Raw genomic sequence first — 26,726 nt, forward strand, 5'->3', positions numbered from 1 at the left:
TGAGAATCTACCATATCTTTTCAAGTGATTTCCCGTAGCGGAAAAATGTGATGATTACATTTCTCTAAAACAGGTTATAGGCTACATGTGCACCACCAAGTCAGAACAGTAGGTGAAATTAAGAGGGGTAAATAGACCAAATTATTAGGGTGAGGCACATGGGCTACTAACAGCTTAATACACAACATACACTTAGTATTATTTTTTTAGCTACAGTATACATATCTCCCTGGCATTGTCAGAGCTGCTAGGAGTACTGGGTGGAGGAGTCAAGCGCAGAGAGCAGGGTTTCAAGAAAGTGGATTTATTTTCCAGTTGACAGGGAAAACGATCATGCCCTAAACACACGGGCGCATGAAAAGACGAGTCCAAAAACACCGGACTAAACTGTCCAGAGAAAATAATAAAATCCACATAACAATCCAACACCAAATAACAGATAAACAAGCCCGCACAAAAGCCAGTGGGCTACCTGCCCTTAAATAGCCTACCCACAAAACTAAACTCAAAACAGGTGCACCCAATCAGCCCAAACTAACAGAAACAAAAAGAAAAGAATCGATGGCAGCTAGTAGGCCGGTGACGACGACCGCCGAGCGCCGCCCGAACAGGAAGAGGCACCATCTTCGGCGGGATTCGTGACAGGCATATTACATCATTTATGCAGCAGCATACAAGACATTTTTGGACTGACCTTGTTGGGCTGTGCTCACTTGAACAGGAAAGTGGCGCGGCGGTCCTTCGTGGGCAAATTTTGTCATCAAACTTTGTCATCAAAGTCTGGCATTCTCTGGATTTATGGTGCCTTCAAGACAACTGGGAACATGGGGGAAAAAAAGGTTGAATCATGATGACGTCAGTGATCTTCTGGTCGTAGCTCTAGAATGAGGCCCGAGTTCCCGATTTACAATTCCGAGTTGGATGAAAGTTCAAAACGCATTTTCCCAGTCGGAACTCGTTTTTCCCGAGTTCCCATTGGTCTTGAAATCACTAAAGTCAGATTTTGCAGTTCCGAGTTAACAGTTGTTTTGAGTGCGGCACAAATCCTGCTTCATTGACAGCATGGCCAATGTTGAATGTTTGTAATTTTAAACTAGGAAAAGAGACCATTAATCTTAGACTTGGGACCACACAGCCACTCCACTGAATAGCAGGCTAATGATTGCTCTGCAATGCTTGCAGTTAGCCATTGATTCCTTCCAAACCACTCATTGTTGAATTTGCGATTTCCAACTTGTTGTGTAATGTTTATGTCCAATGGCCGATGAGCACTGATACGTTTTATCTATAATTTCTCTTCATTATTTCTCTTCATTTGACAAGGATTAAAAACGATTTGCCAGTGGATTGTCGACTTGATTGATGATGATGACTGCTAGCTAAGATTTTGAAAGTATGATGTTGACATGATCAGTCCAATCAAAGCTACTGTAGATATAACGTGATTTGACGTCATTCTATCTGTCCAATGACCTTGAGCCTTCTTGGACGGGCACTTCTAATGTAACTATATGGCAGCACCCAAGGGGCTTGAATTTTCAAGGTCTACCCTTAGACTTGGCGGTGACGTAGTGTCCCCATGAGTGACAGGCTCTGCCCCACCTGCCCTGAATGACGGGTCGCCACTGGTTATTGTAATTAATTACCATGTTTTCCTCGCTAAACTATGTAGAATATTGGCCTGTTGGAAACTACAACTCCCTACTACATCGCACAGTTCGGGCTTGATCTGATTTATTGCTAGAGAAACTGCACAATGTGTGCATTAAGCTCACAGACATTTTTTAAATACTGTTTAAATTATTTACCCCCCCCCAAAAAAATAACCAGCATTTCAGTTAATCGCTCAGCACTACAAGAAACACACAACCAGTACAATAATCGATTATTCACTACTTAGAGGGTCCCTCTGTCCTTCAGTTACTAATCCACACTCAAGGATTGTCTCTCTCTTCTCCTTTGGAGGGATCCACACACAGAGAGCTCTGCTACAACCCCTACTGTCTCCTCCTCTTCTGCTCTGTGGCTAGTGATGCTTTTTGACCCAGGCTGCCTCACTACGCCCAATATTCTCACCCAGATAGTCCCTCTAAAGATTCTTGTCTACATGATGAGATGGAGATGGAACGGAACAACCGATCCGGAGGCTGACCTTTGGGGTTAGAGGCGTTTGTATGTGTGTGTATCCAGTGCCTGCCAGCTGTCTGTGGTAGAGACTGCAGATTCTGATACTTAGGGCTTCTCTGTTAGAGGAGATGGATGTTCTTTGACCACACCCTGCTCCCTGCCCGCCCACCAGCCCGGCCAACATCTAGACAACAGCTTCTTGAATGTGGCAACCTGCGCTACTTGTTACTTACTGTTGTTGTTAGGAGCAGGCAAATTGCAAATGGCTTGAGGTTAGGGTCATGAGGACATCTCTCTCTCTGTCTCTCTCTCTGTCTATTTATATGCCAGAACTAAATGGGATTCTGTTGTACGTTGCCATTTCCTCCATCAGGACTGTATCTAGTGTTTAGTTTACTGGAGGCTTCCCACAAAGTGATATGAACATCCATTGTGCTCCATTTAAGTGAACTAGAGGAGACCTGAGATTTTAAGAGATTCTCAAGGCCCAGTGTTGAGAGGTGTGTGTCTGAGGTAAACTGTTGTTGTGGCTCTGCGCTGCTGATTATGCCTCCTGAGATAACGCTCCCTTGAAACGAGTTAAGAAAGCAGAAAGCTTTGAATAGATGTAGGCTTTAGCTAGAGATAGGAGAGGAGCGGCAGCATTGGGGATGAATCATGCTCGGCTGGCTGGGAAAAGCTTATTGAGAATCACTCTCTGCCTCCCTGTGCCAGATGAACAGCACAGACCTGACAGGATCTGCGAGGTACATCTCAACCGATCACTGTTTTTCTGCCCGAAGCAAATGTGCCAACATCAGGTGTTGCAGCCCGAAGCAAATGTGCCAGCAACAGGTGTTGCAGTCGGCTGCGCCGAGTCGGTACCACCCTCAGAATAACACTGGAGTGGGGATAGGGGAACAGGTACAGAAGGACCTTAAGGCGCAGACATAAATACAGACAGGGGTCATGGGCATCAGGTGTCCATGTGTCAGCCTGACCACACTCCTGCTTCTCTCAGCCTCATATGAACCTTTTAGAAGGCTTCAATAACAGAGGCTGTATACACACAGACTGGTCAAGTGGTCTCCCAAACAGCAGTGATAAAATATGAATGATTCCAGCACCATCTGCATGCTAATCTGGACAATGTCTCTCTTCATCCACCCAAGCTTTGAAACTTTTTTTATTTTTTATTTAACTAGACAAGTCATTTAAGAACATATTCTTATTTACAATGACAGCCTAGGAACAGTTGGTTAACTGCCTTGTTCAGGGGCAGAACAACAGATTTTTACCTTGTCAGCCTGGGAATTTGATCATGCAACCTCTTGGTTACTGGCCCAACACTCTAACCACTAGGCTACCTGCCACCCCAGAAAAAAGAAAAGATCTACAGAAAATCTCTGCTTGCCAGGCTCTGAAAGGATGAGAAAAAACATCCAGTGTTTGTCATTGGGCACTCAAATTTTATTAAAGCACTTTTTATTAAAGCAACAGGAAAGTTGTTGAATGCAATGGCTAATTTGATTTAAGCCAAGTTGAAAATAAATATGAAATTACAGTTTGTGTTTGTTTGCTGTTCTTTCCTGTGCTTATCTGTCTGGCACACAGATCCCTTGATGTTTCTCTGTGCATCTCTGCACACGCAGAGCAGACTGCTGAGGAGAAAGCACATCAAACTCATGGCTTAATGACTCAAAACAGTAGTGTTGACGACAGCAGAAAACAATGGTAACTTTATCATCATCCCCATCGCCTGTCTTTCAGTACAAACCAGACTTGTTATCTTACCACTCCGCTGGAAATACTGAACAAATCACCTTGAGCTAAAGACAGAGAGAGCGAGCGAGAGAATGTTTACTGTGTTGGTTGTTGGTGTCATTTGAACAGAAGTGTTGATGTTCTCCACATTGGCCACAGATGGATTAGCATCTTCTGTCTCCACGGAAACACACACACACACACAGACACACACTTACCCTCTCTTCTACCGTATTGAAGGACTTGTTGTGGAGGCTTGGTATGATTTTGGCAATGCTGGACCAGGCCACTGCAGAAAGAGCTAAATAATAATTGCTCATTTAGTTTTTAAATGTTCACCTTTGAAAATATTTTATGAAAAAAGTAATGGATACTTAGCTACAAAAACAAGATAATACAATTACTAAATGTTAGTCATTGACTGTTTTATTGAGGGAAAGGTCAGTGTGCCCATTACATTTATTATTCCTCAGTGTATCAAGTGTCACCTTTAATTAAGGTAGGTAGGTAGGTAGGTAGGTGTGGAGAGAGAGAGAGAGAGAGAGAGAGAGAGAGAGAGAGAGAGAGAGAGAGAGAGAGAGAGAGAGAGAGAGAGAGAGAGAGAGAGAGAGAGAGAGAGAGAGAGAGAGAGAGAGAGAGAGAGAGAGAGAGAGAGAGAGAGAGAGAGAGAGAGAGAGAGAGACTGTCTGTCTCTGTCTCTGTCTCTGTGTACCTACATCCTCTCCTCCAAGACATTTGCAACTACACCAGCCATGACCACCTCAGTGTGAGCTACTCCCACACCTTATCTGGTCAGAGGTAGCTGTGGTGTTGGATGCTGTTTTAGTAATGACATCTTCTGCTCATCTATCATTTATAGAACTGCACCTCCTCAAGTTTCTGTCCTGGCATGGCTGTCATTATCATCACATATTCATAGTACTGTCCTTCCTCCCACAACAGCAAGCTTTTGTCTAGTTACCCTTAGCAACAGTGTTCTCTTAATTATGAAGCGGTTTTGAACGGTTTACAGGAGGTACAGGACAATCTGTCTATCTGTCCTTGGCTTTGTTATTTGTCTTTGACTCTGGAATTTCAATCAGAGACAGATAAGATGGAGAAGAGACACTTGGTTTTACAGTATGTGAAGCCGTCAAAAAGAAAGACAAAGTCAATAGCTGCATAACTTTGGCTTTGAAGCCAACATTAACTGTTGTGAGTAGTTCTGAGTTGACCTGCTGGCTGATGTCTCCTGAATTGTTTTGTGTCTCTCTCCATCAGATGCACCACATTGCATTATAACCCAGATCTGCCCTCCACCTCCATCGTCATCACTTTCCACAACGAGGCCCGCTCCACTCTGCTACGGACCATCAGGAGGTAAGAGATCCCTCTGCCCTGTTACCAGTGGCAATTCTAGCATGTAAATCTTGGTGGGACAAACAAAAAACTGGGATGAATGCCAAGAAAGCCATGACACAACACTAAACAATACATTCATTGCACTATAACGGTGACAAATGTTGCCCACAAACTGTTAGAGCCTACATAAAGCTGTCCCAACAGCAGAGCTTTCTTTTCAGCACCATGGAGTGAATCCTTACCACCGCTACACCTGGCTATCAGCGAAGCCTTGTCTGGCAGCGAAACAGTTAATTCAGCCTCATTTACTATATTTTTTAAACATAGCTGATATGGCTGACTTGATTAAACAAATGTGGTTTCTACTGACTATTGAGATGTACAAACTATGGCATAAGGGAACGACGAGCGGATAAGAGGTGTTCTGACAGAGTAAAATTCACCAACGACTAGTGAAGCTCAAACCAAGTGTATTCACCCACTGGGCCAAACAGAAAAAGACAGACTTGTTTCCACCAACACAAGCATTTATACCCTCCTTTAGGCGGAGTCTCCTCCTTGCACATCTAAGCACTACATATTTGTTGCTAGGCAGAAAGTTAAGTGATGTGTGTAATTAAACTGTTCATTCTCCCTTCATCTAACCTGACCTGACCTCAGCCCACATTCCTCACTAATCCACAGCAACCCTTATCAATGACCACAACCAAGTGATTGCCTTTTCCCTCACTCAGTAACTTTCCAAACCCCTCATTCTTATCCACCCTCCATTGACCCCACCATATACATTCCTCATACATGTAATCATTTACTTCTAGTATGGTAAGTATTTCAAGCTAGACTCCAACAGAGGCAATCCATAATTTCGATTAAGACATTAATGAGCGAGCTAGGACGGACGTAGTCAATATAAAAAGTTGTTCAGCACTTTTGAAATGTACAGCGACAGAATTCAGAACATGAGCCGTTCTTACAGTATTCTTCCTGTACACCAAGTCAGAACCGTAGGATAAATAAAGGGGGTATATAAACAGACAATGAAAGCTCTTACAATATTCTATGATTACATTTCTGTAAAACATGTGCACCACCAAGTCAGAACAGTAGGCTAAGTTATGAGGAGAAAAGCGACCAAATAATTAGGGTGAGGAACATGGGCTACTAACAACTTACTACACAAGATACACTTAGTATTACATTCTTGGCTAGAGTATACTTGGCTCCCGAGTGGTGCAGCGATCTAAGACACTGCATCTCAGTGCAAGAGGCATCACTACAGTCCCTGGTTTGAATCCAGGCTGTATCACATCTGGCCGTGATTGGGAGTCCCATAGGGCGGTGCACAATTGGTCCAGCGTCTTCCAGGTTTGGATGGGGTAAGGCCATCATTGTAAATAAGAATTTGTTCTTCATTGAATTTCCTTGTTAAATAAAAAAATCAAAATCAAAATATCTCCCTGGCTGTAACATCAACGCAGGGAGTCAGAAAGCAGGTGCAGTTAGTGAGTTTACTAATAATGAACAATACAAAACAAGAGACACGTCTAACAGCGAAACATAACCAATACTCCCTGAAGAGTGATGCTAGATAAAGGGGGAGTAATCAGGGTAGTGATGGAGTCCAGGTGTGCCTCATGATGAGGCGCAGGTGTACGTAATGATGGGTTGCCAGGACCGGTGGTTAGTATACCGGTGACATCGAGCGCCGGAGAGGGGGAGGGGGAGTAGACGTGAAACTGTCATATTACATAATTTATGCAGCAGCATACAATATATTTTTGGACTCACCTTGTTGTGCTGTGCTCACTTGAATAGGAAGGTGGCACGGCTGTCCTTCTCTAGAAAGGGGCCCAAGTTCCCGACTTTTGGATTCCGAGTTGGATGAGTTGTTATTTTCAGGAATTTCTCAGTCGAGCTTAGTTTTTTTTTCCCAAGTTCCCAGTTGTCTTGAACTTACTGAAGTCTGAGATTTGGCCAATGTATTCCAACATTACCAATTGGCTATCATGAAATTAGGCACAAAAAGGGGGTAGAAAAATAAAGGGCCTCCCGAGTGGCGGAGCAGTCTAAGACACTGCATCGCAGTGCTAGAGGCGTCACTACAGATCCGGGTTCGATCCCTGGCGGCCGCGACTGGGAGACCCATGAGGCGGTGCACAATTGGCCCAGCATCATCCGGGTTAGGGGAGGTTTTGACCAACCGGGATGTCCTTGTCCCATCGCGCTCTAGCGACTCCTTGTGGCGGGCCGGGCGCATGCCCGCTGACTTCGGTCGACAGCTTGACGGTGTTTCCTCCGACACATTGGTGCAGCTGGCTTCCGGGTTAAGCGAGCAGTGTGTCAAGAAACAGTGCGGCTTGGCAGGGTCGTGTTTCGGAGGATGCAATGGCTCTCGACCTTCGCCTTTCCCCAAGTCTGTATGGGAGTTGCAGCGATGGGACAAGACTGTAACTACCAATTGTATATCACGAAATTGGGGAGAAAAGGGGGTAAAAAGTACAACAACAAAAAAAGCACAAAAAAAGATTCACATTCACATGCAACGCCATGGGCCAGAAGTCACGATCTTGTCTCATCGCTGCAACTCCCCTACGGACTCGGCAAAGGTTGAGAGCCAAGCCACACTGCTTCTTGACACACTGCTCGCTTAACCCGGAAGCCAGCCGCACCAATGTGTCGATGGAAACACTGTTGAACTGACTGAGTCAGCTTGCAGGCGCCCGGCCCGCCACAAGGAGTCATGAGAGCACGATGAGACAAGGAAATCCCGGAAGGCCAAACCCTCCCCTAAACTGGATGACGCCGGGCCATTTGTGTGCCATCCCATGGGTCTCCCGGTCACGGCCGGCTGTGAAACAGGCTGGGTTCGAACCCGAGGCTAGAGTGGTGCCTCAGCACTCATTGTTGAATTTGCGATTTCTAACTTGTTGTGTAATGTTTATGGCCGATGAGCACCGATACGTTTTATCTATAATTTCTCTTCATATGACAAGGATTGAAAAGAATTTGCCAGTAGATTGTCAACTTGATTCATGATGATGATGATGACTCATCAAAGCACGCAACGGAACATTGTACTGTCTACACTCGGTTTGTTGTTTATATTAGAAATGTTTCATGTTTCATTAATTTGACTTTAATCAGAACTAAAGTTTTGTTGCTAAGGATTCCATGATGCTGTTAGCCTTTACGGCTGGGACTGCAAATTTGTGTTCCACTTTTTTGCGTGGATTCCGCAAGTGCTAGCTGGCTGTACTACAGACATCTGTCGTCGTCATGGGAAAGACTCATTGTTATCTTTTCGTAAAACAACTGGTTGCAGTAAAGAGCCAACCTGGATACTAAGGAGATCCTGAGGGAAATCGACAAGTACCAACAGCTTTACGCTATGGAGGACCAACATACTCCATTATGGAAAGATCTGACTAACTCACAAAAGAACTTTAACCTGACAAAAAAAGAAAAATAGATTAATCTACAGACATGGACAATTTACTTACCGTTGAAGTAGAGGCTAGTGTTCTGGCTGGAATCCATGCAACACTGGAATAGTTGTGTGAGGAGGTAGCAGGGCTGAGTGGGAATTTGGAGTTTAGCCAGAGTGAAATTCTCACACTCCAAGGAGAAAACAAGGCACTCACAGCCAAGGTAAAAATCCACATGGATTGTCTACTCAGGCAAAACAGGGTGATGAAGGCGTCGCTACTAGACATACAAAGTCGTAGCACGTGTGAAAATCTTTTTATTTCTGGGATTCCTGATTATCCAATAATCCAGAGGGCGCGATCACAGAATTCATGCAATCAGCATTGAAACTTCCTATAGAGACTGTGAACAAAGTGGCTTTCCACCGAGTACACAGACATGGAGCTCGGAGCGACAAGACCAAGGGTCCCCGACCGATCATCGCAAAATTTGAACACTACCAACAAAAGGAGCTGATCAAGAGCAGGGGAATGGAGCTTAAAGGGACCAAATTCGGTCTCAATGACCAATTTCCAAGGGAGGTCAAACAAACGTCGTAAGAGACTGTATCTGGTACAAAGGCAACAAAGGGAGAAGGGTAAGCGTGCCTTTCTCATTGGGACAAACTCTTTATAGATGGACAGCTATTCCGAGACAGCTCCATAACACAATGACTGTACTAAATTCTACAGGGACTTCAGGTTATGAAAAAAAGAAAGTATGGGAACTGTAAAAATATCTGAACACTATGAAGTGGATATGAACACACACGTACAAAATGACATGCTCGCTTACACATACGGACTTATACAGTTGAAGTCGGAAGTTTACATACACCTTAGCAAAATATATTTAAACTCAGTTTTTCACAATTCCTGACATTTAATCCTAGTAAAAATTCCCTGTTTTAGGTCAGTTAGGATCACCACTTTATTTTAAGAATGTGAAATGTCAGAATAATAGTAGAGAGAATGATTTATTTCAGCTTTTATTTCTTTCATCACAATCCCAGTGGGTCAGAAGTTTACATACACTCAATTAGTATTTGGTAGCATTGCCTTTAAATTGTTTATCTTGGGTCAAACATTTCGGGTAGCCTTCCACAAGCTTCCCACAATATGTTGGGTGAATTTTGGCCCATTCCTCCTGACAGAGCTGGTGTAACTGAGTCAGGTTTGTAGGCCTCCTTGCTCGCACACACTTTTTCAGTTCTGCCCATAAATGTTCTATAGGATTGAGGTCAGGGCTTTGTGATGGCCACTCCAATACCTTGACTTTGTTGTCCTTAAGCCATTTTGCCACAAATTTGGAAGTATGCTTGGTGTCATTGTCCATTTGGAAGACCCATTTGCGACCATGCTTTAACTTCCTGAATGATGTCTTCAGATTTTGCTTCAATATATCCACATCATTTTTCTTCCTCATATTGCCATCTATTTTGTGGAGTGCACCAGTCCCTTCTGCAGCAAAGCACCCCCACAACATGATGCTGCCACCCTCGTGCTTCACGGTTGGGATGGTGTTCTTCGGCTTGCAAGCCTCCCCCTTTTTCCTCCAAACATAACGATGGTCAATATGGCCAAACAGTTATATTTTTGTTTCGTCAGACCAGAGGGCATTTCTCCAAAAAGTACAATCTTTGTCCCCATGTGCAGTTGCAAACCGTAGTCTGGCTTTTTTATGGCGCTTTTGGATCAGTGGCTTCTTCCTTGCTGAGCGGCCTTTCAGGTTATGTCGATATAGGACTCATTTTACTGTGGATATAGATACTTTAGTACCTGTTTCCTCCAGCATCTTCACAAGGTCCTTTGCTGTTGTTCTGGGATTGATTTGCACTTTTCGCACCAAAGTACGTTCATCTCTAGGAGACAGAATGCGTCTTCTTCCTGAGCGGTATGACGGCTGCGTGGTCCCATGGTGTTTATACTTGCGTACTATTGTTTGTACAGATGAACGTGGTACCTTCAGGCGTTTGGAAATTGCTCCCAAGGATGAACCAGACTTGTGGAGGTCTACACATTTTTTCTGAGGTCTTGGCTGATTTCTTTAGATTTTCCCATGATTTCAAGCAAAGAGGCACTGAGTTTGAAGGTAGGCCTTAAAATACATCCACAGATACACCTCCAATTGACTCAAATGATTTAAATTATCCTGTCAGAAGCTTCTAAAGCTATGACATCATTTTCAGAAATGTTCCAAGCTGTTTAAAAAGACACAGTCAACTTAGTGCATGTTAACTTCTGACCCACTGGAATTGTGATACATTATAAGTGAATTATAAGTGAAATAATCTGTCTGTAAATAATTGTTGGAAAAATGACTTGTCATGCACAAAGTAGATGTCCTTACCAACTTGCCAAAACTATAGTTTGTTAACAAGAAATTTGTGGAGTGGTTGAAAAACAAGATTTAATGACTCCAACCCAAGTGTATGTAAACTTCCGACTTCAACTGAACACACACACACACCTGATCTCGCTCTCTTCTCTCACTCTCTCTTTCTCTCTTTTCTCTTCTCTTCTCTCCCTCCCTCTCTATTGTCAAGAACTGTTTCATAATTTAATGTGTTTATTATTTGTCTATCTTTTTTATATATTTGTCTACAAGTTTATATATGTTTACAACAAGCAAGGGGAAGATATCAGAATAGGGGCATTTGGGAATAATAACATATTGTACGGAATACATTTGTACTGTAGTGAAGCCGTCTCTAGAGTAATGCAAGGTCTCTTTCATGAAACGACAATTGCTATGGAAATGCTGGGATGTGTTTTTCAATGATGTTAAAGGTAATTATGATGGAACTATGACGGTGATACGATATAGATTACAATTATCATCATGAATATTAAGGCTATACGCACTACATGTTACACACATGACACTCAACTATGCAAATTGGCAGAGTTATTATTTATTTGGACATCACACATTATAGTCTTACTCTTATACAGACAGCGTATACACTCTCACTAAATCACATCCAATATCATACACGTCAACCTACTCAGATTTACTACACATAATATCTTGTCTCAATTTTCTAACCTCTGTGGCATTGGCTCACAGGCAACCAGGCAAGGGAATAAAACAAATATTGCTAGAACCTATTTCTTGAATTCTAAATATCAGACATTTGAAAGCTCAAATTTTGACCTCCATTATACCTCTGATGGCAGTAACTTTACAAGCACTAATTATGTTCAATTTAGACTGAGAATGGGATCTAGTTATGGTAAGGGGGGAAATAAGTATAGCCAGTTATAATTGTAATGGTTTAGCAGATTATTAAAAAAAGATCAGTCTTTATATGGCTAAAAGATAAGGAATAAAACATATCCTGTTTACAGGAAACTCACTCTACATCCTTAGATGAAGTTGCATGGAAAAAGGAATAGGTTGGTGAAATAATTTTATGTCATGGACAAAGGAACTCAAAAGGTGTGATTATATTAATTAACAAACATTTCGATCTGAATGTGCAAATAGTCAGGAATGATTCGCAAGGAAGGTGGACCCTTTTGAATATGAAAGTGGACGAAAAAGAGATTTGGCTCATTAATCTATATGGTCCAAATCAGGATGATCCATACTTCTTCGAAAACATTTATACCAATTTATTGAACTTACAGGCAACAAATGATCAAATCATTCTAGTAGGAGACTATAACACAGTGTTAAGTACCTCAATTGACCGTAAAGGTAATCACTCTACAAACTATAATCACCGTGCTCTTAAGGAAATCACAAATACTATGGACACATTAGAAATAGTGGATATTTGGAGACTAAACAACCCCAACCTAGTGAGATATATATGGAGGAGACTTAATCAAGCTAGTCGTCTTGACTACTTTCTTGTCTCTTTCTCTCTTGCATCAAAGGTTAAACAAGTTTTAATAGGAGACAGAATGCGATCGGATCATCATCTAATTGGCATTCACATAACTCTTATAGATTTTGCACGTGGACGGGGATTTTGGAGATTGAATCAAAGTTTACTGGAGGACAACTTATTTTTATTAACTAAGACAAAATAATTTATAACTCAATTTTTCCAGTGTAATATAGGTTCAGCAAATCCACTTATTGTTTGGGATACCTTTAAATGTACCTTCAGAGGTCATTCAATTCAATATTCATCAATAATTTAAAAAAGCAGTTTCTGGCTAAAGAGACAAGACTAACAAGGGAAATCCATGAACTAATAGTACAGGTAGATAGCAATAAAAACGATACTACAGAGATACAAAATAAGTTAGAGGGAAAACAAAAAGAACTTGAGGAACTTATTCAAGAACGATCTAATGTAAGCTATTACAAAAATTAAGCAAACTGGATGGAAAATGGAGAAAAATCCACAAAATTCTTCCTGAATCTCCAATACAGGAACACTAACAAAAAATAATTTGCAGAAAATCGTCCCCGAATCATATTTTAAAACAGGAAGCTAATTATTTTAGGCAGATTGTCACGCCCTGACCATAGAGAGCCTTTTATTCTCTATGTTGGTTAGGTCGGGGTGTGACTAGGGTGGATACTCTAGTTTTTTTATTTCAATGTTGGCCTGGTATGGTTCCCAATCAGAGGCAGCTATCTATCGTTGTCTCTGATTGGGGATCATATTTAGGCAGCCTTTTCCCACTGGGTTTTTGTGGGATGTTGTTTTTGTGTAGTGCCTGTGAGCACTGCATAGCTTCATGTTCGTTTCTTTCTTCTTTATTGTTTTTTTTCCGGTTCACGTTTAATAAAGATGATGAACCCAAACGACGCTGCATTTTGGTCCGATTCATACAACAACGTTCGTGACACAGATGTTCTCTTTTCTGGTCTCATTCTCTCCCACTTAATGAAGATTACGGTAAGGAATTCTTTCCAAATAATATAAAAAATGGAAAAATTACAAATGTACAGAAAGATCAGTGCGAAGGCCAAATTAAAGAGGAATAACTTTTTGAGGTTATTAAATCCCTTCAGTCTGGAAAAACCACAGGGCTTGATGGCATACCGGTAGAGGTATATCAAGCCTTTTTTTATATACTAAAAGCTCCATTGTTAGATTGTTTTAACTACTCCTATAGAAATGGTAGTCTGTCAGGTACTCAGCAGGAAGGTCTGATTTCTCTATTATTAAAACAAGACCCAGATGGCAAATATAAAGACCCAGTCTATCTAAAAAGCTGGAGGCCCCTTACACTTCAATGTTGTGATGCAAAAATACTAGCGAAATGCATAGCACTCAGAATTAAAAGGGTTTTACCAGGTATTGTTCATCCTGGTCAGACAGGTTTTTTACAAGAACGATACATTGGAGATAATATACGACAACTACTAGAAATAATAGAACATCATGAAACATCTAAGAAGCCAGGCCTGGTATTTATAGCGGATTTTGAAAAGGCATTTGATAAAGTAAGACAGGATTTTATTTATAAATGCCTGGAATTTTTCAATTTCGGTAATTCTCTTATAAAATGGGTAAAAATAATGTATAGCAACCCCAGGTGTAAAATAGTACATGACGGCTACTTCTCAAAGAGTTTTTAATTGTCAAGAGGAGTTAAACAAGGGTGTCCGCTGTCACCATATCTATTAGTTATGGCCATCAAAATGCTAGCCATTACAATCAGATCCAATAACAACATTGGAGGATTAAAAATCCAAGGCTTAAAAACATAGGTGTCCATGTATGCCGATGACTCAAGTTTTATATTAAATCCGTAAGCTAGATCCCTGCAATGTCTCATTGAAGATCTAGATAACTTTCTGTACTCTCTGGACTAAAACCTAATTATGATAAGTGTACAATATTACATATTGGATATTTAAAAAATATAACTTTTACCCTGCAGTTTACCTATAAAATGGGCTGATGGTGAAGTAGACATACTTGGTATTTATCTCACAAAATATATAAATAAGCTCTCCACAATGAATTTCAATAGAAAACTTGTAAAAATAGACACGATCCTGCAACCATGCAGAGGTAAATACCTGTCACGGTCTGACCATAGTTCTTGTGTGTTTTGCTTGTGTTAGTGTTGGTCAGGACGTGAGCTGGGTGGGCATTCTATGTTGTGTGTCTAGTTTGTCTGTTTCTATGTTTGGCCTAATATGCTTCTCAATCAGAGGCAGGTGTTTTGTGTTGTCTCTGATTGGGAATCATATATAGGTGGCTTGTTTTGTGTTGGGGTTTGTGGGTGGTTGTTTCCTGTCTTTGTGTTTTCTCTGCACCAGATAGGGCTGTATCGGTTTGCCACATTTGTTATTTTGTATTCGTTGTAAGTGTTCACTGTTTATCGTTTTATTAAACATGTTGAGCCCTTGCTACGCTGCGCGTTGGTCCGGGCTCTCTTCTCGTGAAGAGGAGGAAGGCTGCCGTTACAGAGCCACCCACCAATCTCGGACCAAGCAGCGTAGCAACGGGCAGCAGCGGCAGCAGCAGCAGCAGCGGTACCAGGAGGAATGGACTTGGGAAGAGGTGTTGGACGGAAAGGGTTGCTACACATGGGAGGAGATCCTGGCTGGTAAGGATCGCCTTCCATGGGAACAGGTGGAGGCAGCTAGGAGAGCGGAAGCAGCCGCGAAGGGGAACCGGTGTTATGAGGGAACACGGCTGGCCAGGAAGCCCGAGAAGAAATCCCAATATCTATCCTACCCTGCCTTTCTAAGGTCTTCGAAAGCCAAGTCAACAAACAGATTACCGACCATTTTGAATCCCACCGTACCTTCTCCGCTATGCAATCTGGTTTCAGAGCTGGTCATGGGTGCACCTTAGCCATGCTCAAGGTCCTAAACGATATCATAACCGCCATCGATAAGAGACATTACTGTGCAGCCGTATTCATCGATCTGGCCAAGGCTTTCGACTCTGTCAATCACCACATTCTTATTGGCAGACTCAACAGCCTTGGTTTCTCAAATGATTGCCTCGCCTGGTTCACCAACTATTCTGATAGAGTTCAGTGTGTCAAATCGGAGGGCCTGTTGTCCGGACCTCTTGCAGTCTCTATGGGGGTGCCACAGGGTTCAATTCTTGGGCCGACTCGCTTCTCTGCATACATCAATGATGTCGCTCTCGCTGCTGGTGATTCTCTGATCCACCACTACACAGACAACACCATTCTGTATACTTCTGGCCCTTCTTTGGACACTGTGTTAACTAACCTCCAGACGAGCTTCAATGCCATACAACTCTCCTTCCGTGGCCTCCAACTGCTCTTAAATACAAGTAAAACTAAGTGCATGCTCTTCAACCGATCACTGCCCGCACCTGCCCGCCCGTCCAGAGTAGTGATGCTGGACGGGCGGGCAGGTGCGGGCAGTGATCGGTTGAAGAGCATGCACTTAGTTTTTCTTGCATTTAAGAGCAGTTGGAGGTCACGGAAGGAGAGTTGTATGGCATTGAAGCTCGTCTGGAGGTTAGTTCTGACTTAGAATATGTGGACAACTACAAATACCTAGGTGTCTGGCTAGACTGTAAACTCTCCTTCCAGACTCACATTAAGCATCTCCAATCCAAAATTAAATCTATAATCGGCTTCCTATTTCACAACAAAGCATCCTTCACTCATGCTGCCAAACATACCCTCGTAAAACTGACCATCCTACCGATCCTCGACTTCAGCGATGTCATCTATAAAATAGCCTCCAACACTCTACTCAACAAATTGGATGCAGTTTATCACAGTGCCATCCGTTTTGTCACCAAAGCCCCATATATTACCCACCACTGCGACCTGTATGCTATCGTTGGCTGGCAATCGCTTCATACTCGTCGCCAAACCCACTGGCTCCAGGTCATCTACGAGTCTCTGCTAGGTAAAGCCCCGCCTTATCTCAGCTCACTGGTCACCATAGCAGCCCCCACCCGTAGCATGCGCTCCAGCAGGTATATCTCCCTGGTCACCCCCAAAGCCAATTGTCACGTCCTGACCATAGAGAGTCCTTATTTTAGTAGGTCAGGGCGTGACTGGGGGGTTAGTCTAGTTTATTATTTCTATGTGGGGTTCTAGGTTTGTTTTTCTATGTTGGTGATTGTGTATGATTCCCAATTAGAGGCAGCTGGTAATCGTTGTTTCTAATTGGGGATCATATTTAGGTAGCTTTTTTCCACCTGGGTTTATGGGATATTGTGTTTTGAGTTATTGCACGTAGCATCTCTGTTGTCACGGTTCGTTGTTAGTTTATTGTTTATTTGTTTTTGTCTCTGCTAAGTTTCACTTTATTTCATTAAATCATGTGGAACTCGACATCCGCTGCGCCTTGGTCCGACATTTATTACAGTGAACGCAACACCAATTCCTTCTTTGGCCGCCTTTCTTTCCAGTTCTCTGCTGCCAATGACTGGAACGAACTGCAAAAATCAATGAAGCTGGAGTCTTATATCTCCCACACTAGCTTTAAGCACCAGCTGTCAGAGCAGCTCACAGATCACTGCACCTGAATAGCCCATCTGTAAACAGCCCATCCAACTACCTCATCCTCATACTGTATTTATTTATTTATTTTGCTCCTTTGCACCCCAGTATCTCTACTTACACATTAATCTTCTGCACATCTACCATTCCAGTGTCTAATTGCTATATTGTAATTACTTCGCCACCATGGCCTATTTATTGCCTTTCCTCCCTTATCTTACCTCATTTGCACTCACTGTATATAGATTTTTATTTTTTATACTGTATTATTGACTGTATGTTTGTTTATTCCATGTGTAACTCTGTGTTGTTGTATGTGTCGAACTGCTGTGCTTTATCTTGGTCAGGTCACAGTTATAAATGAGAACTTGTTCTCAACTAGCCTACCTGGTTAAATTAAGGTGAAATTTAAATGTAAAAAAAAACTGTGCCTTACAGATTGCAAAATAGTTGGGAAGAGATTTCTGATGTACCGATTCCATGGTACAGGGTGTATGAGTTGATATATAAAACAACGCAAGATTCAAGACTTTGTGCTTTTCAGCTGAAATTATTATATAGACTTCTTGCCACCAACAAAATGTGGAATATTTGCGGCATAAAATCATCGAAGCTCTGCAGATTTTGATGTGAGGATACAGAATCAATAGACCATTTATTTTGGTATTGCCCTCAGGTAGCTTGTTTCTGGTCTCAGGTTCAGGAATGGCTGAAAATTAGACAGATTGAAATTGTACCTTAAACATCACAGCATAGTTGAAAGAGATGTGTTGCATAGGGTGGCCAGCATAGATAGATGGGATGGGCTGAGGGAAGCTGAGGGATGGGATGTGGGATGGGATGTGAAATTGGAGACAAGTGGGAGTGGAGTTGCTGTGCGGGAGATAGAATGGTGGTCAAAGATAAAAGTCAAAATAAAACATAATAAAAGTATGTTTGAATGACACTGAGGGGCAGTGTTTTTACAACTAATGCCGGTTTGCCTGAGGCTGATGCCGTGCAGGTGTTTGTACACATGCATATACACACACTCTCATTCAAATAAACACATACAAGAACACACACATACATGTAATAGTGCCAGACATGCACACAAACATATACAGTTGGCATTGCTGTTATGATTTTAGTTGTCCCTGATGTACTTTGTTTTAATTTTAAAAAATGTTTTTTGCATTGTTTGCTGTTTTCTGTTTTTTTTTCTCTTTAGTTCATTCTCTTGGTTGTTGGTGCATTGGGGGGTTCTTGGGGGTGGGGAATGGAATGAATGGAATGAATTGTAATTTTTATTTTTCTTCTTGGGGGGGACTGTGGGAGGGGTCTCGAATGGTTGAGGGACAGCTATTGGGGAACTGTGGGGGGGATCTTGAAGGGTTCGGGTTCACATTTTTTGGCCTGGTGGGAGATCAGTCCAATCAAAGCTACATTAGATAGAATGTTATTTGACAGCATTTTATTTGTGGCCAATGACCTTGAGCCTTCTTGGATGGGCACTTCTAAAGTATGTCTATGACAGCACCCCTACGCTCCGTATTTTCCGCTGGCTGCCCCATCACCACAGAAAGCACTGAGCTAGGTTGGAACGCCTGCATTTTGGAGCTGCCTTACTCAAGAAAGCAAAAAAGAGACAATATTTGTATGCGGCTTTATTAACTCAAATATGTATTTTTTTTACGTTGTTTGCAAAGTGATATGTGACACGTATTAATGCCAAAATTGTCACGCCTGCTCCTGCACTCCCTCTCCTGCACTCGAGGGCGCCAGACTGCCTATCATTACGCACACCTGTACCTTTTATCTGTCTGTTTCCTCTGTTTGTTCCCTGTGTCTGCAGTGATGTTGTTACTTTGTCCGCTGTCCAGACGTTGTTCCTGTCCTGTTTCAAGTCCATTATGTATTAAATGTTCTCCCTGTACCTGCTTCCTGTCTCCATCGTCGACCCCCACAAAAATAACATACAAAACAGGCACACACAAAAAAGGCTCTGCCCCACCTTCCCTGAATGACGCGTCGCCACTGCCTGTTACTGACCCTGGACTAGGTCACTGTCCGTTTGCTCTCAGACCTGTGCCTGACTCATATGGACTCTTCATTTAATCCTGACGCCCAAGTGCCAAACCCCTCTATTGACTTCCCAGCCTGAGCCTTGACCTTTCCCATAGCTGCCTCACCACCACCTCACCTGTCCCTGGGTGTCAGCAGCTTGCCTTGGCAGCTTGCCTTAGAACAACGCAAGCCTCCCCTCCCCTGCCAACGTCTCCTGGAGCCGGTTCAGCTCATTACAGCTGAGTAGTCAGCAGAGACCCGGGCTGTCTCTTAATGATCACACAGAGAAGACTCCTGAGTCCTGACCACCACTCCACCGGGGAAAAAACTGTCCTGTTTATGTGTCCGCCCCAAACCTTTTTCAAAGCGCTGCAGTTTCAACCAATTAAAAGACAATCCCTCCCAGTAGGTTTCAGCCCGTCCCTTTGGTTTTTGGACGACTTGTCTGTTTGCAACTTTTTCACAATTACTCACTTCTCCTGCAAAAAAGTTTGTAATTGTGCCTATAGCCACACTGCAGGCTCAGGAAATAATGGTCTCTAGCTCCAGGCTCCGTCCCTTACAATAGCAATGGAAGAACACCAATGGAAGTTTGCTTTCCTGATAATGAATTAATCTACAGAACACACCGTCTCGCTCTCTACGAGTGTGCCTCCCTCATTACTCATTACTTGTCCAGGGTAGTGTACTGTAGCACTCAGAGTCACATATCACCGCTGTTAAAGACATCCTGAGGGGGTACAGTACCAATACCCTACCCGTGGCCCTCAGGGACGTCAGGGTGGGGTTTAATTAGCACAGTGTTTCATGGCTGCCAGTATGTTTGTGTCATCATGGTGGCCTGCCTGTCTGTAATTACACAGCCTCAGCCTCACTCAGCCCTCCGCCACACGCTGTCGCCGCCAGTGATGTAGCTAATAGGAAAAATAACAACCCTAATCTTCTGAGGTTTCTGTGCATTAATAAGGTTGTCTGTGTGTTCTGGCACCTTCCTGTAAACTGAGGCTGGCTGGGGTTCATGGGCTGGTTAGACCCAGTTATACCCCCTGACGCATAGCCCACCAAGGGCTCCTCAGCCTGTCTGTCTGTTAGCCTATCCCCCCCACCCCCCCTCTCTCTTACCTCAGCTTGCACCAGAACCAAACATTGATACAGAGCGGGTTTAAAAAGCAGGCCATGGGCCTCTCTCTTTGATTTGTGTTAGTGCTGACAGAGGCTATTACCACAATCCAGCCCTCAGAACCCTCTGAGGTGGAGGGGGAATAGGCTGGGAGCGATAGTTCAGGAGAGGAGATGAAGAGGAGAGGTGAGGAGAGGGGAAGGGGAGGATAATAATATGGATGTGAGAAGAGGAGAGGTAGAGGGAATGAATATAGAGGAGGAGAGGGGAAAGTAGAAGAGAAGAAATGAGGGGAACAATATGAAAGAGTAATAGGAAGGACATGTCTGTCTGTGTTTTCATAGCCACAGCAGGTAGAGTAAACTACAGTGGAAACAGTCACTGGCCACATATTGCACTGGGATGCTATATTCTAGTCATGTTTGGAGAGCGAGGCACTCTGAGTTCCAAACAGTACAAGAGGAGAAGTAGGTAATCATAACTTGTGTAAATGGCTTGCGTCCGCAATACACACTCATGACGATCAGTTCTAAACAAATCACAGAAATGAGAAAATGGTGTAGATTAGGCTATTTTTCAAATCTCACCTGTTCCTGCATGTGCCACAATGGATTTCATTGATGCTGTGTTTGGTCGTAATGTATTCCTCCTACTCATGGTTTTTCCCCCCCAAATGAAAAGCATTTTGGAATGCATCAGGAGAAACAGAAATGCATTAGGCAGTCAAAGGGCTTCTCTCCTGTGTTTGGGTGGTGAGTGTGGGCTTCAAAGTCGCTGTGCTCAAAGTGCAGAGCCGCCCCATAAACACTGCAGGAATCGATATAATGACCTTTCTAAGAGCGCAATGTACATTAAACACATTTCCACTGCTCTACTAACCCAGGCCTTTTGATTGTGGGTAGTAATTCTACATCATTTGTGTACCCTTAGTTCTGAAAGGAACGATTACACAACCTTGCTTTGGAATGATACCAATTCATCTCATTTGTATGCCGTTGGAAATTGTTAATTGCCCAATATTTGTCAATTTTGGGCTGTTTAAAAAAATGCTTTAGAAATAGAAGTCTGTCAATATTTCATTTTGCGGTTATCCGACAATCAATAATATATTTTATACAGTATTCAAATACAGTACATTCACAAACTAACTTTCAAGGACACACTTTGTTTTCTCAGTGGGTTTGATGTTATTGCGACCGTCAGTGTTTCATAGTTAATGCCCAATGTAATGATGGCGCTGGAGAGGATGGCTGATGTTTTATTGGCTCTTAACCAACCGTGCTATTTGTTTGTTTTTCCCGAATTGTTTGTAACTTATTTTGTACATAATGTTGCTGCTACCGTCTCTTATGACCGAAAAGAGCTTCTGGACATCAGAACAGCGATTACTCACCTCGAATTGGACAAATAATTTTTCTTTAATGAGTCTGACGGGAAGGATATACTCCAAACACCCGAACAGGCCCTCATCCCCGTCTTTCACTAGAGAAAGAAACTGATATTTCGCGGAGGGAGATCGGGATGCCTTGTGAGGATCAGGCGACTAGTGGCTAATCTGCCTTTGCCATCCGTACTGTTAGCCAATGTTCAATCGCTGAAAAATAAATGGGACGAACTGAAACCACGTATATCCTATCGATGGGACATAAAAAACTGTAATATCTTATGTTTCACAGAGTCGTGGCTGAACGACGACATTAATAACAAACAGCTGGCGGGTTATACACTATCGGCAGGATAGAACAGCAGCCACTGGTAAGACACGGGGTGGGGGCCTATGTATATTTGTAAACAACAGCTGGTGCACGATATCTAAGGAAGTCTCAAGGTTTTGCTCGCCTGAGGTAGAGTATCTCATGATAAGCTGTAGACCACACTATCTACCTAGAGAATTTTCATCTATATTTTTTCGAAGCTGTCTACATACCACCACAGACCGATGCTGGCACTAAGACCGTGCTCTATGAGCTGTATACCGCCATAAGCAAACAGGAGAACGCTCCTCCAGAGGCGACGCTCATGGTGGCCAGGGACTTTAATGCAGGGAAACTTAAATCAGTTTTACCTCATTTCTATCAGCATGTTAAATGTGCAACCAGAGGGAAAAATCTCTAGACCACCTTTACTCCACACACAGAGACGCGTACAAAGCTCTCCCTCGCCCTCCATTTGGCAAATCTGACCATAATTATATCCTCCTGATTCCAAAGCAGGAAGGACCAATGACGGTCTATAAAAAAGTGGTCAGATGAAGCAGATGGTAAACTACAGGACTGTTTTGCTAGCACAGACTGGAATATGTTCCGGGATTCTTCTGATGGCATTGAGGAGTACACCACATCAGTCACTGGCTACATCAATTGATGACATCACCCCCCACAGTGACTGTACGTACAGTTGAAGTCGGAAGTTTACATACACTTAGGTCGGAGTCATTAAAACTAGTTTTTCAACCACTCCACAAATTTCTTGTTAACAAACTATAGTTTTGGCAAGTCGGTAAGGACGTCTACTTTGTGCATGACACAAGTCATTTTCCAACAATTGTTTACAGACAGATTATTTCACTTATAATTCACTTATAATGTATCACAACTCCAGTGGGTCAGAAGTTAACATGCACTAAGTTGACTGTGCCTTTAAACGGCTTGGAACATTTCTGAAAATGATGTCATAGCTTTAGAAGCTTCTGATAGGCTAATTTACATAATTTGAATCAATTGGAGGTGTACCTGTGGATGTATTTCAAGGCCTACCTTCAAACTCAGTGCCTCTTTGCTTGACATTTTGGGAAAATCAAAATAAATCAGTCAAGACCTCAGGAAAAAATGTAGACCTCCACAAGTCTGGTTCATCCTTGGCAGCAATTTCCAAATGCCTGAAGGTACCACGTTCATCTGTACAAACAATAGTACGCAAGTATAAACACCATGGGACCACACAGCCGTCATACCGCTCAGGAAGGTGACACATTCTGTCTCCTAGAGATGAACGTACTTTGGTGTGAGAAGTGCAAATCAATCCCAGAACAACAGCAAAGGACCTTGTGAAGATGCTGGAGGAAACAGGTACTAAAGTATCTACAGTGGGGAGAACAAGTATTTGATACACTGCCGATTTTGCAGGTTTTCCTACTTACAAAGCATGTAGAGGTCTGTAATTTTTTATCATAGGTACACTTCAACTGTGAGAGACGGAATCTAAAACAAAAATCTAGAAAATCACATTGTATGATTTTTAAGTAATTAATTTGCATTTTATTGCATGACAAAAGTATTTGATACATCAGAAAAGCAGAACTTAATATTTGGTACAGAAACCTTTCTTTGCAATTACAGAGATCATACGTTTCCTGTAGTTCTTGACCAGGTTTGCACACACTGCAGCAGGGATTTTGGCCCACTCCTCCATACAGACCTTCTCCAGATCCTTCAGGTTTCGGGGCTGTCGCTGGGCAATACGGACTTTCAGCTCCCTCCAAAGATTATCTATTGGGTTCAGGTCTGGAGACTGGCTAGGCCACTCCAGGACCTTGAGATGCTTCTTACGGAGCCACTCCTTAGTTGCCCTGGCTGTGTGTTTCGGGTCGTTGTCATGCTGGAAGACCCAGCGACGACCCATCTTCAATGCTCTTACTGAGGGAAGGAGGTTGTTGGCCAAGATCTCACGATACATGGCCCCATCCATCCTCCGCTCAATACGGTGCAGTCGTCCTGTCCCCTTTGCAGAAAAGCATCCCCAAAGAATGATGTTTCCACCTCCATGCTTCACGGTTGGGATGGTGTTCTTGGGGTTGTACTCATCCTTCTTCTTCCTCCAAACACGGCGAGTGGAGTTTAGACCAAAAAACTCAATTTTTGTCTCATCAGACCACATGACCTTCTCCCATTCCTCCTCTGGATCATCCAGATGGTCATTGGCAAACTTCAGACGGGCCTGGACATGCGCTGGCTTGAGCAGGGGGACCTTGCGAGCGCTGCAGGATTTTAATCCATGACGGCGTAGTGTGTTACTAATGGTTTTCTTTGAGACTGTGGTCCCAGCTCTCTTCAGGTCATTGACCAGGTCCTGCCGTGTAGTTCTGGGCTGATCCCTCACCTTCCTCATGATCATTGATGCCCCACGAGGTGAGATCTTGCATGGAGCCCCAGACCGAGGGTGATTGACCGTCATCTTGAACTTCTTCCATTTTCTAATAATTGCGCCAACAGTTGTTGCCTTCTCACCAAGCTGCTTGCCTATTGTCCTGTAGCCCATCACAGCCTTGTGCAGGTCTACAATTTAATCCCTGATGTCCTTACACAACTCTCTGATCTTGGCCATTGTGGAGAGGTTGGAGTCTGTTTGATTGAGTGTGGACAGGTGTCTTTTATACAGGTAAGGAGTTCAAACAGGTGCAGTTAATACAGGTAATGAGTGGAGAACAGGAGGGCTTCTTAAAGAAAAACTAACAGGTCTGTGAGAGCCGGAATTCTTACTGGTTGGTAGGTGATCAAATACTTATGTCATGCAATAAAATGCAAATTAATTACTTAAAAATCATACAATGTGATTTTCTGGATTTTAGATTCCGTCTCTCACAGTTGAAGTGTACCTATGATAAAACTTACAGACCTCTACATGCTTTGTAAGTAGGAAAACCTGCAAAATCGGCAGTGTATCAAATACTTGTTCTCCCCACTGTATATCCACAGTAAAACGAGTCCTATATCGACATAACCTGAAAGGCCGCTCAGCAAGGAAGAAGGCACTGCTCCAAAACCACCATAAAAAAGCCAGACTACGGTTTGCAACTGCACATGGGGACAAAGATCGTACTTTTTTGAGAAATGTCCTCTGGTCTGATGAAACAAAAATATAACTGTTTGGCCATATTGACCATCGTTATGTTTGGAGGAAAAAGCTTGCAAGCCGAAGAACACCATCCCAACCGTGAAGAACATGGGTGGCAGCATCATGTTTTGGGTGTGCTTTGCTGCAGGAGGGACTGGTGCACTTCACAAAATAGATGGCATCATGAGGCAGGAAAATTATGTGGATATATTGAAGCAAAATCTGAAGACACCAGTCAGGAAGTTAAAGCATGGTCGCAAATTGGTCTTCCAAATGGACAACGACCCCAAGCATACTTCCAAAGTTGTGCAAAATGGCTTCAGGACAACAAAGTCAAGGTATTGGAGTGGCCATCATAAAGCCCTGACCTCAATCCTATGGAAAATATGTGGGCAGAACTGAAAAAGCGTGTGCGAGCAAGGAGGCCTACAAACCTGACTCAGTTACACCAGCTCTGTCAGGATGAATGGGCCAAAATTCCCCCAACTTATTGTGGGAAGCTTGTGGAAGGCTACCCGAAACGTTTGACCCAAGTTAAACAATTTAATGCCAATGCTATCAAATGCGAATTGAGTGTATGTAAACTTCTGACCCACTGGGAATGTGAGGAAAGAAATTAAAACTGAAATAAATCATTCTCTCTACTATTATTCTGACATTTCACATTCTTAAAATAAAGTGGTTATCCTAACTGACCTAAAACAGGACATTTTTACTAGGATTAAATATCAGGAATTGTGTGAAACTGAGTTTAAATGTATTTGGCTAAGGTGTATGTAAACTTCTGACTTCAACTCTACATTTAATCTCAGTTTTTCACAATTCCTGACATGTAATCCTAGTAAAAGATCACCACTTTAGGCTACTCCACCTACATGTACATATTATCTCAATTACCTCGACACCGGTGCACCCGCACATGTACTCAGTACCGGTATCCCCTGTATATAGCCCGCTATTGTTATTTTACTGGTTAAGGGCTTGTAAGTAAGCATTTCACTGTAACGTCTACTACACCTGTTGTATTCGGCACGTGACAAATACGATTTGATTTGAATTGATTTTGATCCTACATCAGTGTTGGGCTGGACCCAGCTTTGGAACTCCCACATGACTCAACTTTATTGTGTTTTTATCACTGACTCACACGCTATATGACGTACTTCACATGGTTTCAAGACAACTTTCACTTAAATATCTTTATATGAAACAGACTGTTTATAATAAAAAGAGGTTGTAAATACAGTCTAGAAGAAAGTCTACAGCAATCACAGGGCAATAGTCATCCACATCCCCTGATTAGGCTGCACTTAGAGGCTGAATCAGGACTCTCTGTCTTGCTGTAAAGCTTTACCTGTTACCACCAGGAACGGATTTCTGTCAGGGGCCTTAATAAAGGCATGAGGATCCAGGGGCAGTGGAGGGTGGATGGAGCGGGATAGAGAGAGAGGGAGGAGGAGGGGGGAATGGAGTGATGAATGGGTCCAGCATGCACAGCGACGATGGAAGAACAGACCTACGAGCCTGACAGCGCTCCAATTACTCACCCAGACAGGAGAGGGGGTGAGAGAGAGAGAGAGAGAGAGAGAGAGGGTCTGTGAGGGAGGAGGAGAGGGTAGATGTGCCTTGAT

At 42.9% G+C, this 26,726-nt stretch overlaps 1 protein-coding gene across 1 annotated transcript in view; it reads left to right on the forward strand.

The window, feature by feature from the left end:
* galnt14 (UDP-N-acetyl-alpha-D-galactosamine:polypeptide N-acetylgalactosaminyltransferase 14 (GalNAc-T14)) overlaps window positions 1-26,726 on the forward strand; it is a 129,295-nt gene that overhangs the window by 46,881 nt on the left and 55,688 nt on the right. The window contains exon 4 of the mRNA XM_038968079.1: window positions 5,131-5,229. Within this exon, the coding sequence (XP_038824007.1) occupies window positions 5,131-5,229 (99 nt within the window). The remainder of the gene's footprint in view (window positions 1-5,130; window positions 5,230-26,726) is intronic.

Source organism: Salvelinus namaycush, chromosome 29, assembly GCF_016432855.1.
Source record: "Salvelinus namaycush isolate Seneca chromosome 29, SaNama_1.0, whole genome shotgun sequence".
NCBI classification, from domain to species: Eukaryota; Metazoa; Chordata; class Actinopteri; order Salmoniformes; family Salmonidae; genus Salvelinus; species Salvelinus namaycush.